Source organism: Buteo buteo, chromosome 23 (assembly GCF_964188355.1).
Source record: "Buteo buteo chromosome 23, bButBut1.hap1.1, whole genome shotgun sequence".
Taxonomy (NCBI): Eukaryota; Metazoa; Chordata; class Aves; order Accipitriformes; family Accipitridae; genus Buteo; species Buteo buteo.
The window spans coordinates 13,267,334-13,279,633 of NC_134193.1; the positions used below are offsets into that span (position 1 = coordinate 13,267,334).

The 12,300-nt window shown below is 47.2% G+C and overlaps 1 protein-coding gene across 1 annotated transcript in view; it reads left to right on the plus strand.

Annotated features, from left to right (window-relative positions):
* The window catches only part of CACNA1B (calcium voltage-gated channel subunit alpha1 B), a 310,121-nt gene that overhangs the window by 114,566 nt on the left and 183,255 nt on the right, over positions 1–12,300 (plus strand). The window contains 1 exon segment of the mRNA XM_075054744.1: positions 636–815. Coding sequence (XP_074910845.1) covers positions 636–815 — 180 coding nt within the window.

A 12,300-nucleotide genomic window follows, 5' to 3' on the forward strand; every position in this document is an offset into this window, starting at 1 on the left:
TGTGCCTACGCTCCATGGCTTTGCCCTTTAGGGCAGGAATATGAAGCTTATGGAGGGGCTGGAGCTGTTAGTCCACCTCTCAGGCTGGTGTGGTGGTACTGCCCTGTGATGAAACCGGGGCTCCTCATGCAGCTGTGGTTTAGCATCTGTATCTGGACAATTTTGGGGCTATCCATGAGCAGCTCTTTCTTAAGTCACTGGTGAAGAACATGCCCTTTTGCTTTAATGTTATAGTGCCAATATTTAGCGCTTAGCTATGCTCTATGAGGGTGTATTGTTGGCTCACAGTGTTTGAAGTATACACCATTACCAAGCCCTTGCTTTTACCGCACTGGGGTTTTTTTTTTGTGGTGTTTCTCATATATGAGATGGCTGAATGCTGGGGCAAAGTATAAATTATGAGGACTTCAGGGATGGCTTTGCTCCACCCTGCAACTAAACCATCTCTTATAACATAGCAGTATATAAATGATTACATAGGCATAACGTCTTTTACATGCCCACAGTGGCACAAGGAAGCCTGAAATGTAAATTATATTCATACAGTGGTGAAAAGAGGATGCAGCAGCACCAACTGCTTGACTGGCTTCAGTCGGTAACTTTTCTCCTCACTCTTCTTCTCTGCAGGTGAAGAGGTGGGAGATTTTCCTTGTGGAGAGGAGCCTCCTGCCAGGCAGTGTGAGAGTGGGACCACCTGCAGGGAGTACTGGCAAGGGCCCAACTACGGCATCACCAACTTTGACAATATCCTCTTTGCTGTGCTCACCGTCTTCCAGTGCATCACCATGGAGGGATGGACCGACATCCTCTACAATGTGAGTCCACTGATAGGGCTGTAGGACTCCTGGGGTGCTGTTATGCATTGTGTTAGTTTGGAAAAGGTTGTTCTGGAAAAAAAGTAATTTAGTTTGTGCATTTTTCCCCCCTATTGATTAGCACCCCAACCTGTTTTTTAGGAGGATTATTCCTATTTTCTCGAGGGTTGTTCTGCTGATCCTGTAAGAGCATTTGAACCACTATCATGGCCTGTGGTCATTTGAGGCTACAGAATTTCTTACCTGCAACATGCTGTCTTGTGTCAGTGTGGTGTAGCCATGTGTAAGAATTGGTGTGTATTGCTCCAAGATGCCACTGTGCTCTGTTGTAGGATGGGTGGGGGTGAGTAGGAGCATGTTCTCACGTCATCCCATAGAAAATCAGCTACCAAATTGCACAATATAGGGTGGCAAAACCAGTGACTCATTAATATTTTGTACCTAGGGGTTTCTTCTCTTGACTGGTGAGATGGGTTGACTCTGGCTGAACGCCAGGTGCCCACCAGAGCCGTTCTATCACTCCCCCATCCTCAGCTGGACAGGGGAGAGAAAAATATAACAAAAACTTGCGGGTCGAGATAAGGACAGGAGAGATCATTCACTAATTACCGTCACGGGCAAAACAGACTCAGCTTAGGGAAAATTAACTCAATTTATTACAAATCAGCCAGAGTAAGGTAATGAGAAATAAAACGAAATCTCAGAACACCTTCCCACCACCCCTCCCTTCTTCCCGGGCACAACTTCACTCCCGGATTTCTCCACCAAACCCCCCCAGCGGCACAAGGGGGACAGGGATGGGGTTTACGGTCATCACACGTTATTTTCTGCCGCTTCACCTCCTCAGGGTGAGGGCTGATCACACTCTTCCCCCGCTCCAGCGTGGGGTCCCACCCACGGGGTCAGTCCTCCACGAACTTCTCCAACGTGGGCCATTCCCACGGGCTGCAGTTCTTCACGAACTGCTCCAGCATGGGTCCTTTCCACGGTGTGCAGTCCTTCAGGAGCACACTGCTCCAGCGCGGGTCCCCCACGGGGTCACAAGTCCTGCCAGAAAACCTGCTCCACGGGCTCCTCTCTCCGCAGATCCGCAGGTCCTGCCAGGAACCTGCTCCAGCGTGGGGTTCCCACGGGGTCACAGCCTCCTTCGGGAACCCACCTGCTCCGGCGTGGGGTCCTCCACGGGCTGCAGGTGGAGATCTGCTCCACCGTGGACCTCCCTGGACTGCAGGGGGACAGCCTGCCTCACCAGGGTCTTCACCACGGGCTGCAGGGGAATCTCCGCTCCGGCACCTGGAGCATCTCCTCCCCCTCCTTCTTCACTGACCTTGGTGTCCGCAGGCTTGTTTCTCTCACATGTTCTCACTCCTCTCTCCCGCGGCTGTTTCTCACTCTCCCAACTTTTTTCCTTCTTAAAAATGTTATCACAGAGGCGTTACCACTATCACTGATTGGCTCGGCCTTGGCCGGCGGTGGGTCCGTCTCAGAGCCGACTGGTATGGGCTCGCTCTCTCTCGAACACAGGGGAAGCTTCCAGCAGCTTCTTACAGAAGCCACCCCTGTAACCCCCCCCGCTACCAAAACCTTGCCACATAAAACCAATACATTCCACCCCTCGCCTCTGTGTATCACATTTTCAAGAATTATCATTAAAATCTACATTCATCACACAAAATCTTCACTCACATCAACAAAAAGAATTCCCCACACCAAAATCAAAATAATATCATCACAAAACCAACAAAAAGTGGACAATTTACACACAATCCACCCCTCGTCCCTTCACCACAATTACAACAATAAAAATTCCCCACTTATCAAGCAGCTCTTAACTCTCTAGCTGCATTCAGTCCATGTTTTGCCCGTTACCTCTCTCAGTTACTATCCTTATCTCAAATTCCTCACACTGCCCGCATTCTCCACCAAAAAGACTGAGATGGGTTGACTCTGGCTGAACGCCAGGTGCCCACCAGAGCCGTTCTATCACTCCCCCATCCTCAGCTGGACAGGGGAGAGAAAAATATAACAAAAACTTGCGGGTCGAGATAAGGACAGGAGAGATCATTCACTAATTACCGTCACGGGCAAAACAGACTCAGCTTAGGGAAAATTAACTCAATTTATTACAAATCAGCCAGAGTAAGGTAATGAGAAATAAAACGAAATCTCAGAACACCTTCCCACCACCCCTCCCTTCTTCCCGGGCACAACTTCACTCCCGGATTTCTCCACCAAACCCCCCCAGCGGCACAAGGGGGACAGGGATGGGGTTTACGGTCATCACACGTTATTTTCTGCCGCTTCACCTCCTCAGGGTGAGGGCTGATCACACTCTTCCCCCGCTCCAGCGTGGGGTCCCACCCACGGGGTCAGTCCTCCACGAACTTCTCCAACGTGGGCCATTCCCACGGGCTGCAGTTCTTCACGAACTGCTCCAGCATGGGTCCTTTCCACGGTGTGCAGTCCTTCAGGAGCACACTGCTCCAGCGCGGGTCCCCCACGGGGTCACAAGTCCTGCCAGAAAACCTGCTCCACGGGCTCCTCTCTCCGCAGATCCGCAGGTCCTGCCAGGAACCTGCTCCAGCGTGGGGTTCCCACGGGGTCACAGCCTCCTTCGGGAACCCACCTGCTCCGGCGTGGGGTCCTCCACGGGCTGCAGGTGGAGATCTGCTCCACCGTGGACCTCCCTGGACTGCAGGGGGACAGCCTGCCTCACCAGGGTCTTCACCACGGGCTGCAGGGGAATCTCCGCTCCGGCACCTGGAGCATCTCCTCCCCCTCCTTCTTCACTGACCTTGGTGTCCGCAGGCTTGTTTCTCTCACATGTTCTCACTCCTCTCTCCCGCGGCTGTTTCTCACTCTCCCAACTTTTTTCCTTCTTAAAAATGTTATCACAGAGGCGTTACCACTATCACTGATTGGCTCGGCCTTGGCCGGCGGCGGGTCCGTCTCAGAGCCGACTGGTATGGGCTCGCTCTCTCTCGAACACAGGGGAAGCTTCCAGCAGCTTCTTACAGAAGCCACCCCTGTAACCCCCCCCGCTACCAAAACCTTGCCACATAAAACCAATACAACTGGGTCTAGCCTTCGTGATCAAACTTGTAACCTACATCAATGAACAGCATCAGCTGGATGTTAGCACCAACATCCAGTACTAGTTTTGGCAACTCCAATCCAATTTTACAAAGCCCTATGAGTCTCCTTCACACCTGGCATGACTCTGTTGGCTGTAGAGAAGATATACCAGGCTGAATTTTCTCGCTAGGGTTTTTGCTGGCTGTGCCTCCTGCCAGCCAGGACCATGACTGTCACAGCAACTCAAGGTGAAAACCTCTTGTCAGTTTTACTATTTCCAATTTTACAAAGAGTAGGTCAACCTCACCCAATGAGCAACAACTGAATGACTCCGCTGCCTTTCAGGCAGTGTAATGTTCTCATTGGTGTCTGTAATTTATACCTACCCTTTTGAGGTGTCATGTCTTGAGAGGCAAGCACCTAACCCTTGCTAACAGGCTGGGAATAGAGCCCTTCAGCTGGTTTCAAGCATCTGGATCATATTTTCTTGCAAAGTGTGACAGCTGCCCTTTGGGAACTGAAGGGGACCTGCGTATCTGTTGCAGACCTGTTCTTCCCAGCTTTGTGATTTGCTTAGGTCTTCACATTCTTCTACAGTGGGTGTAAAGTGCTATGGTTTGGGTCTGGAGGGTGGTCCAGCTGTTTTGTACTTCCATTTTCTATGGTAGTAAAGGACTTTATCAAGTACAGGAGCAGGAAGGAGGGAGCGAGTGGTGATGATTAGCAATGTATGGCTACACTGGCTGCTTTCTTCCGTTGACTGTAGAAGGAAGGACAATCTGACAGCTGTGCATAGATGATCTGAATTGCCCCACACTGTCCTAGCCAGAAGTGCTAATGTGGAAAAATAACTAAGGTAGGCATTAATAAAGCCTCCAGACTATTTCACTGGCTGGTAGGACTAAAAAGTGTTCAGTCTACTTCATTATAGACTCTAGACCCATGCTGGGCTCTTTTGCAGACCTTCCTGTGAGGGTTTCTTTAGCAACAGGAAAGTATTATTAATATCAACCACAGTAAATTGCAAGGTACAATTCTGCTGTGTTTGAAGCCAATATATCTGATTTATTACCTTCTCCATTCATTGCTCAGTTCCTCCATTTCTTCCCAGTCTCTGCCCACTTAGAGCGATATCTAGAAGTGCCCATTTCCCCACTGCATGCCCTTCCCTCACCCTGAAACTTCATCACACAACCAGTTTCTCCCATTCTCATTCAGCAATCCCACTCCTTACTTGTAGTGCCAACTGTTGTAAGAAAGCCCATTAGTATCCTGGCTGGAATTGATTAATCAATATGTGGTATATTAGATCATCTTCTCCCAAACTGCCTTTTGTACTACATGCAAAAACCAGGCTTACTATTGGGGTATTGATTTTGGGGGTTGCTTTGAAAACTATTATAGTATCATTCTAGATACCCATTAATCTAATTGGAAACAGATGCCTGGATGAGATGCAGTTGAGTATTTGTTGTATAGTATCAAGCCTTGTCTGAGACCCCAGCTTAGGTTTTAATGCTTGGTGGGTTCATGTCTCTGACAGATGTGAGGGTCTCTGGTTGGTCTGCTTGTTGGGTGGAGGGCGAGTGGTGTGTGTCGTGCCATGGGACTACTCAGCAGATGGCTTTCATGTAACTAGTGCCAGCAGCCATCTCTGCCCCCTCTCCCTTGGCTCTGCCCTGCATGCTGTGTCACCCCCTCCCTGCGCTGCTCTGCTTGCTGAGGAGCTGGCTGTGCTTTTGCAGGTTAGTAGCTGAGAAAAGATGTGGGTGGAGAAGATCCACTCTGTGCAGCCCTTAACTTTTTCACAGCTTCAGTCATCTGCTGTTTTCTGGCCGCTTGGCTTTCATTTTGGTTTCTTCTGTGCCTACTCTTAAGTTCATCAGATTTAAAAACAAAACAAAAGCCCAAACCACGCTGCAGCAATGACTGAAAACCTGGCATGGTGGGTGTTTGTGGATGTCAGACTGTGCAGAGGTTAACAGCAATGCAACCAGTCTGTCCATCCAGCACCAGGCAGTTCAGCAACTGCATATTAATGCTGCCTGAATCAGCCAAATCCCTACTGGACCCATATTGGGTTGATATGGGAAGAAACTGGAAGATGTTGCCTCTTGCATCCAAAACTTGAACGGTGGGGTAAGCGAACATGTGTCATGGTCTTTCTCGGTTTGTGGAGGACAGGAAGTAAGCCAGCATATTTAGGCTCAGACAGCAGGTGAGTGTCGGAGGTTATTACTTGCTCAGGGAGCTTTGATTCACCATTTGGGTTCTCTGCTGCTAGGGAGAATGTTTTTGGCTAGGAAAATTTTGCAATGGTGGAGCTAGTTTCCCTGCCAGCCCCAGCCTCTGGCCTGCTTAAGGAAACCAGCATTCCCCTGATGCATCAGAGCTGAGCTGTGAACCTACTTTCAATGTTTTGCTTAATTAAGATTTGCAAAAGGCTGTGGGACCACAAGAGACAAGATGCAGTCTGTGTAAACAGTGATTATGCATTAGTAAGAAAAATGGCTAGTGCTTTTTCTCCCACTAACTAAGTAGAAAGCAGGGAAAGCTGCTGTTCCTCATGCTCTTCCTTCACCCTTCCCTTTGTGTGCCCACTGCCACATGTTGGGTTTGGTTGGGGTAGGTTTGTTGCCTTGCTTGTGCAAACACTCTCCCTTCCTGCTGTTAAAGCAGACAGCCCCACATGGGGTCCATTCTTAGGGCTGAAAACCCTTTGATGCCAGGCAGTCTAGGACCAAGACCCATTACGGAGAAGTTGAGGTTATGACTACTTCCTTAATGGGCCATTCATTTCCTTCTGGAAGATGGTGATTGATTTATTGCCCTGCATCAATAAGGCTTTGTTTATTGCTCCTCTTTTTCTGCTACTGCATTTGTTGTGGGGTGTTCAGAAGAGTTAGGTTTTTTAGTTTGCAGTGGTGATGGCTGGGGTCAGTCACAGGGTGAGACGTGCTTTACCAGTTCAGCGTTAATTTAACCAAGGGAAGAGTTTGCTCTGTCCTGAAAGCAGCTTTGAGACTGAAAAGTTGGTCTGTGGTGGCATCAGGCAAGTTGAAGAGTTTGGTGTAAAGTGATGTTCAGGAAAGAGGGAGCTTGGGCTTGAGTTTGATGGTTTGGCTCAGGTCTTTCCAAAGAAAGGAGGGTTAGTCAGTCATTTCCAAAGGATTGAGATGACTTTATATGTGGTCCAGATGCAGCCTTCCTACAGATTTAGAGAAAAATAGCATCAAAGGCTAGGCTTTGCAGTAAGTAATCTACCTTGGAAATATTCACCACTTCTCCTGTGATAAATTGAGGAATTAGGAGGGCAGGGAGAATGCAAGTTCACAAATCTCAGCCCAATATTTCCTTGCTGATCCACTGTTTATACTTTCACAGAGTTTCATTTTAATTAGGGCCAATGAAATCTTTCTAGCAAGACTTCATCTGGAAGGTGATTTATGCTTGAAGCAAAAAGACTGAATCATCAATTGGGTGAAATGCTTTAAGAATAAGCTGGGGAGAACTCCTTCCTGAATCAGCAGTACAATAGCATCAGAGCAATTGCCCCAGACAAGCACTTCTGTGAGCTGGAGATGTGTCAGCTGTGGCCTGTTTCTGCTCAAAAAGTCCAAGGAGCAACAGGTGATTTAGGAAAGTTGCTGTGTCCTGAGGACAGGGAAGAACCTTTTCTCCAGTCAATGGAGTGCACTTACCTCCTGCTAATTCAAGGCTACAAAGTGATCTGGGAATGCATTAAAATAGAGTGACTAAACTGTTTTCCTCACTGTGGGAGGACTCAGTGTCACCTTCCAGTGTTGTGAATAGTTTTTCAGTCTAATCCAATGCAGACAGATCACAGATCCCTGAAGTACAGGCAGAGCATCTTATGGACCATGAACTTAGGGGAAAAACCTACCTAGAGCACCAGCTCACTGCAGGCAGCAATGCTGCTCAAGTACAACATGCCCTAGAATAGCAAGCCTGACTTCTTTTTCTGCAACTGGGACTAGTTTAGTCCCAGGTAGGTCCAGAGACAGGAGTTGTGCCTCTCAGCAATGTGGACCAGCCCCTGCACTGGGCTGATGCAACCATTCTGCATCCTAGTTTGGTGATGCTGACACAGGCTCTGCTGTGGGCTCTCTTGCTCAGGGTAGGCACTTTCTGCTCTAAGTAGTGTTCACCCGGAGCATCACACTGGGGTTGAGGGTGGTGTGAGACAGCAAGGGTTGCTGCGTCCACTTTGCTTGTGCCTGAGGGAGCCATTACTGAGGTAAAGTGGTAACTGGTGATCAGATTATCTCTTGGGACCAATTTGTAAATTTATTCATTAGTTCTCATAAAGTATTTTAATATGTTAAGTATTACCATGTTGCATTTGTTATGCTTTAAGCATTGCTGTCTGACAATAACCGGTGGCTGCTGGAGCTTGAGAATGTTAGCATTGCTGAGTGAGGAGAGTGTTTCCAGTGATGGCCTCCAAGTTCTTGTCAAACTAAGGTGCAGAGTCTGGGTAAAGAAAACTGGGGCTGAGTATTGGGGACGAATACAGAGGTGGGAGGAAATAATGCAGATGCTCAGCAAGAGAAACTGTGGTGCCCTCGGATCTGACTCCTTCTGAGTCCTGATCTTCCTCCAGATCTAGTTTTCAAATTAAACAATGGTATTTTAGATCACCTTGTTTACATGCTTAGTGTTTGTGAATGACAGCGATTCATCTATTGCATTTTGCTAATATAGGCTATTTGGAGGTGTAAAACTTTTTAAAGAGGCAATAATATAACTCCTTGTTTCCTCCTCTTATAGCAGTAATTCTCATTTTTTCCCATGCAAGAACCTTATTTTCCATTGTGAAACACTCTCCTGCCTTTGATCCTGATTGCCATGGGAAGCTCACCTTGTTTTGCAAAGTGAGAAAAGCCTGAAAAGTCTTGTGCCTGCCCATGAATTCCCCAATTAAAACAATTCTTTTACTATGCTAAGTAGAAGCATCGTTACAAAGCCTGTAACCAGAGAAGAGACACACTGGTGGCCTTCATGAGGTAGCTAGGGTAGACCTAGCACTGTAGCTGTGGTTAGCTTGGAGTGCAATGCTTTCCGTTGTATACTCAGTGGATTAGCAAGGTTTTTAAGCTCCTTGCTATGGTGGTTACACAGCCAGCACTGTTTGAGTTAGCTGGTCTATACCCCTCAGTGAGGTGTAGTCATGCCTTTGCAGTGGAGGTGCATGATGAGCTTCCAAGGAGCTGAGGAGTGTGGTTTGTGGTCCCAGTTCTCCTACAGCAAACCACAGGTCAAACCTGATTCATCTGAAGTTGGCAGAAGTCTTGATGTTGACTTTCAAAGAGCTGGGTTTTCACCTTTTATCTTTCCTCTGCAGGAGTTCAAAGCTACATGGTGGAATTTGCTTTGCAAAATAGGGACTCCTTGCAGGAAAGGAGAAATGTCAAAGTGTACACTCACTCTCTTTTGATCTTAATGGCAAGAGATTTTCATGTTTCTTCTATTTTCTATTTCAAGACTGTGGACTGGGCCTAACCTAATATGCTTGTAAGTAGGAATGAACAGTTCAAATAAAATATAAGTCTACCCTAAATTGGATCCCAGCTAGAACTTTACCCTCACTGAATTTAGAATAGCTTATGATTCACTTGGTATTTTTCATTCCCCTTTATGTCTTTGATTTCTTGATTTCTATAAAGACACAGAAATAGAAGGTTGGGATATAATTATTGTTCCATTTCCAGCCCAACCCTGAGATGGTTTTGTTGGTGGGGTGGTGGATATGTTGGGGCTTGTAGGGGCAGAAGAGAATCTGTTTGATCCAGTTGTTTGGAGAGCTCACATTTGCCTTTCTGGGGGCATTTATCTATAAAGATTGAACCATTGCCACTTGGTCTTCATCAGTCAAAACTGTGAGTCGAGGAATCAAAGGTGATGTTCCTCAGGAGGAGTTTGGATGTGACTAGCACTGGCTGCCTGGACTGCGAGATGGTTTCCTGTTCAAAGCCCACCAGGAAGGGGGAGGAAGGGTGCAGGTGAATGTGCAACAGAAAAGTAGAAGGGAAATAAATAACATAAAAGCAGCATCCCTTCATCTTGGATGACTTGGATTAAGGTTCCTCTTGGCTCGCTGTCTGCTTGTGAGATTCCTCCTGGGCTCAAGAGCCCCCACACTTTCAAGCACCTCTTAAACCTGCCAGTTAAGGCTTAAAGGTGACTTAAGTGGCTTTTTGCTGGCCCTTTGCTCACGATTGTGGTTTCCTGTGAGGTTATGCACTTGGCTTTCCTAATGTGTGACTGTCATGCCCACTTTGGTACAGCAGTAAATGCAATAGCAGAGCCTGTGGGACTCTGTGAAGGTGGCTTTGAAATTGCTCTTCTCTCCTAATACATCTAATGTGCTGTTGTCTGCTGTCTGTCAGAAATGACCTGAAGCCAGTCCACTAAAGCACAAATCTATAATTGCTGGATGCTGAGATGGATGAGAATAAATGAGGTTTTGTTTACAGTGATATTTGTGTGTCCTGGGGCTGGCAGCCTGTGGTGTTAGTGGCTGAGGTGGTTTATGATGGGTTCAGTCTCCTATGATTACTCTTTGTGCATGTGCGTGTGTATCAGCTCTCCTTGTTCTGAATTAACATATTGAGGAACAAAACTGTTTAGCCAGCAAAAGTGTGAGCAGACCGGAAAAGGGGGAAAAAATTAGCTGAAATGCTTTCCTTACATTATGTTAACAGGAAGAATGAGCACAAGGAAAGGTTTTGTTTTGCCACTCTGAATGACACAACACATTTCTGATCTGGTTTCTTTCTTTTATACTGCATCCTTTGTTGTGTTCAAGGGGCAAGCTTTGCTACAGTTGAATGTGGGGTGTCAGGACCCAGGGCTGGAAGAGAGCAGTATCAGCAAAACAGACTGGGGGACTGATGCCACGCTTGGCATTAACAGCTGCACAAGAGCAGCATGAAAACAAGGGTGCTCTGCTTTTACTTGGGCTTTCTGATATTGTGTTGCATGAGCTGAAAGGCTCTCTGGGAACACAGTATGTGGCCAGGGCCTCAAGATTTACCTGGGTCGTCAAAGAGGTGGACATAGCCCTGTTGGAGATCTAATAATGCAGCACACTGTGGGAAGCGAGGAGCAAACAGATGAAAAAAATTAACAATGATAAAGCAAGCAATGCTTAGAGGTGTGTGAAGAAATGTGCCACCACAGTCTTGTCCATAGCGAAGAGCCTGTTTTGACTTCTCAGCTTTTTAGAGCATCTCAGAGCCAAGAACACACAGCATCTGCCTAACAGCTGGGTTACACATATAGTGTAAAATTTCCCACAGCCTTGTCTTGGGGAGAGATTACCCTTGGGACCTGATGTTCACCAGTGCTGAACTTTTCTTGTCACTGTGTATTTGCTCTTGGAAATGCAGAGTGCCAAGGGAGATGCCCGGGACCAGGCGCCGTATTATGGAGCCAGCAGTGCATGTGTAATGTGCTGGTGTCGTGGACTCATGATTGAGATGGGAGCTGAGCTCCCATGCTGTGTTTAGGTGCTGCATGGATGTAATTGTGCTCTCTTTCTCCCTGCAGTTTCATAAAGAGGAGAAAATGCCCTAATGTTATTAGTGTTAAATTGCATTCACTATTGAGTTAGGATGACTTTAATTTGCTAATAGGAATCAGCCATGTTATATGTGCACACAAAGGTGATAGATAATTCCCAGTCTCTTGCTGCTGCTATGGGGCTAATGTTGATTTCTTGTGTTTCAGTATCACTAATCACTTACAGGAAAGTTGGGCAGCAATGGCAGGATTAGGAGCAGGCAGCCAAGAGCCTAGCAGCAGCTCTGAGTGCAGGATCGGTGCGACAGTGAATAGCTGGGTGAGAAGAAGTGAAGAGCCTAGAGTATGGATTGGTGCTTCTGCAGAACTGGTGCTGGAAGTCTGCAGAAGGCAGGGACTGACTTAGGGATGACAAAGCCCTTGCAAGAAAAGCACAGAACATATCAGCCAAACTATTAACTTGAGCACAAAACTATGTTGGAAGTTCTGGCTGGAGCCTCACCATATGTGAAACCCATCCCAACAGAGAGCCTGCATGTGGCCTGTGCACTGCTCATGTTCCATTTATACCTCTTCTGATGTCTTGAATGGGTTGATGTGTAGACCTTCTTCCAGCTGGTTGTAGAGGTGTGGATTTCACTCTTTTTTCTTGCTGGTTTTAGGCCTGCTCCATCCCACTGTGTTGTTATGACATGTATTTTGCTTGAGTGGCAGGGAGGTGTAGCGTTCGCTACATATCAAGGTGCCATGCTTAGATCACTGGTCGGCCCGGACCAGGGAAAGAGACAGATAACACACACAGTGTGAGCGCCAACTTCCCCCTTTTATTGCGCAGTTAATTCCTTTTATACTAACAAGGGGAGGC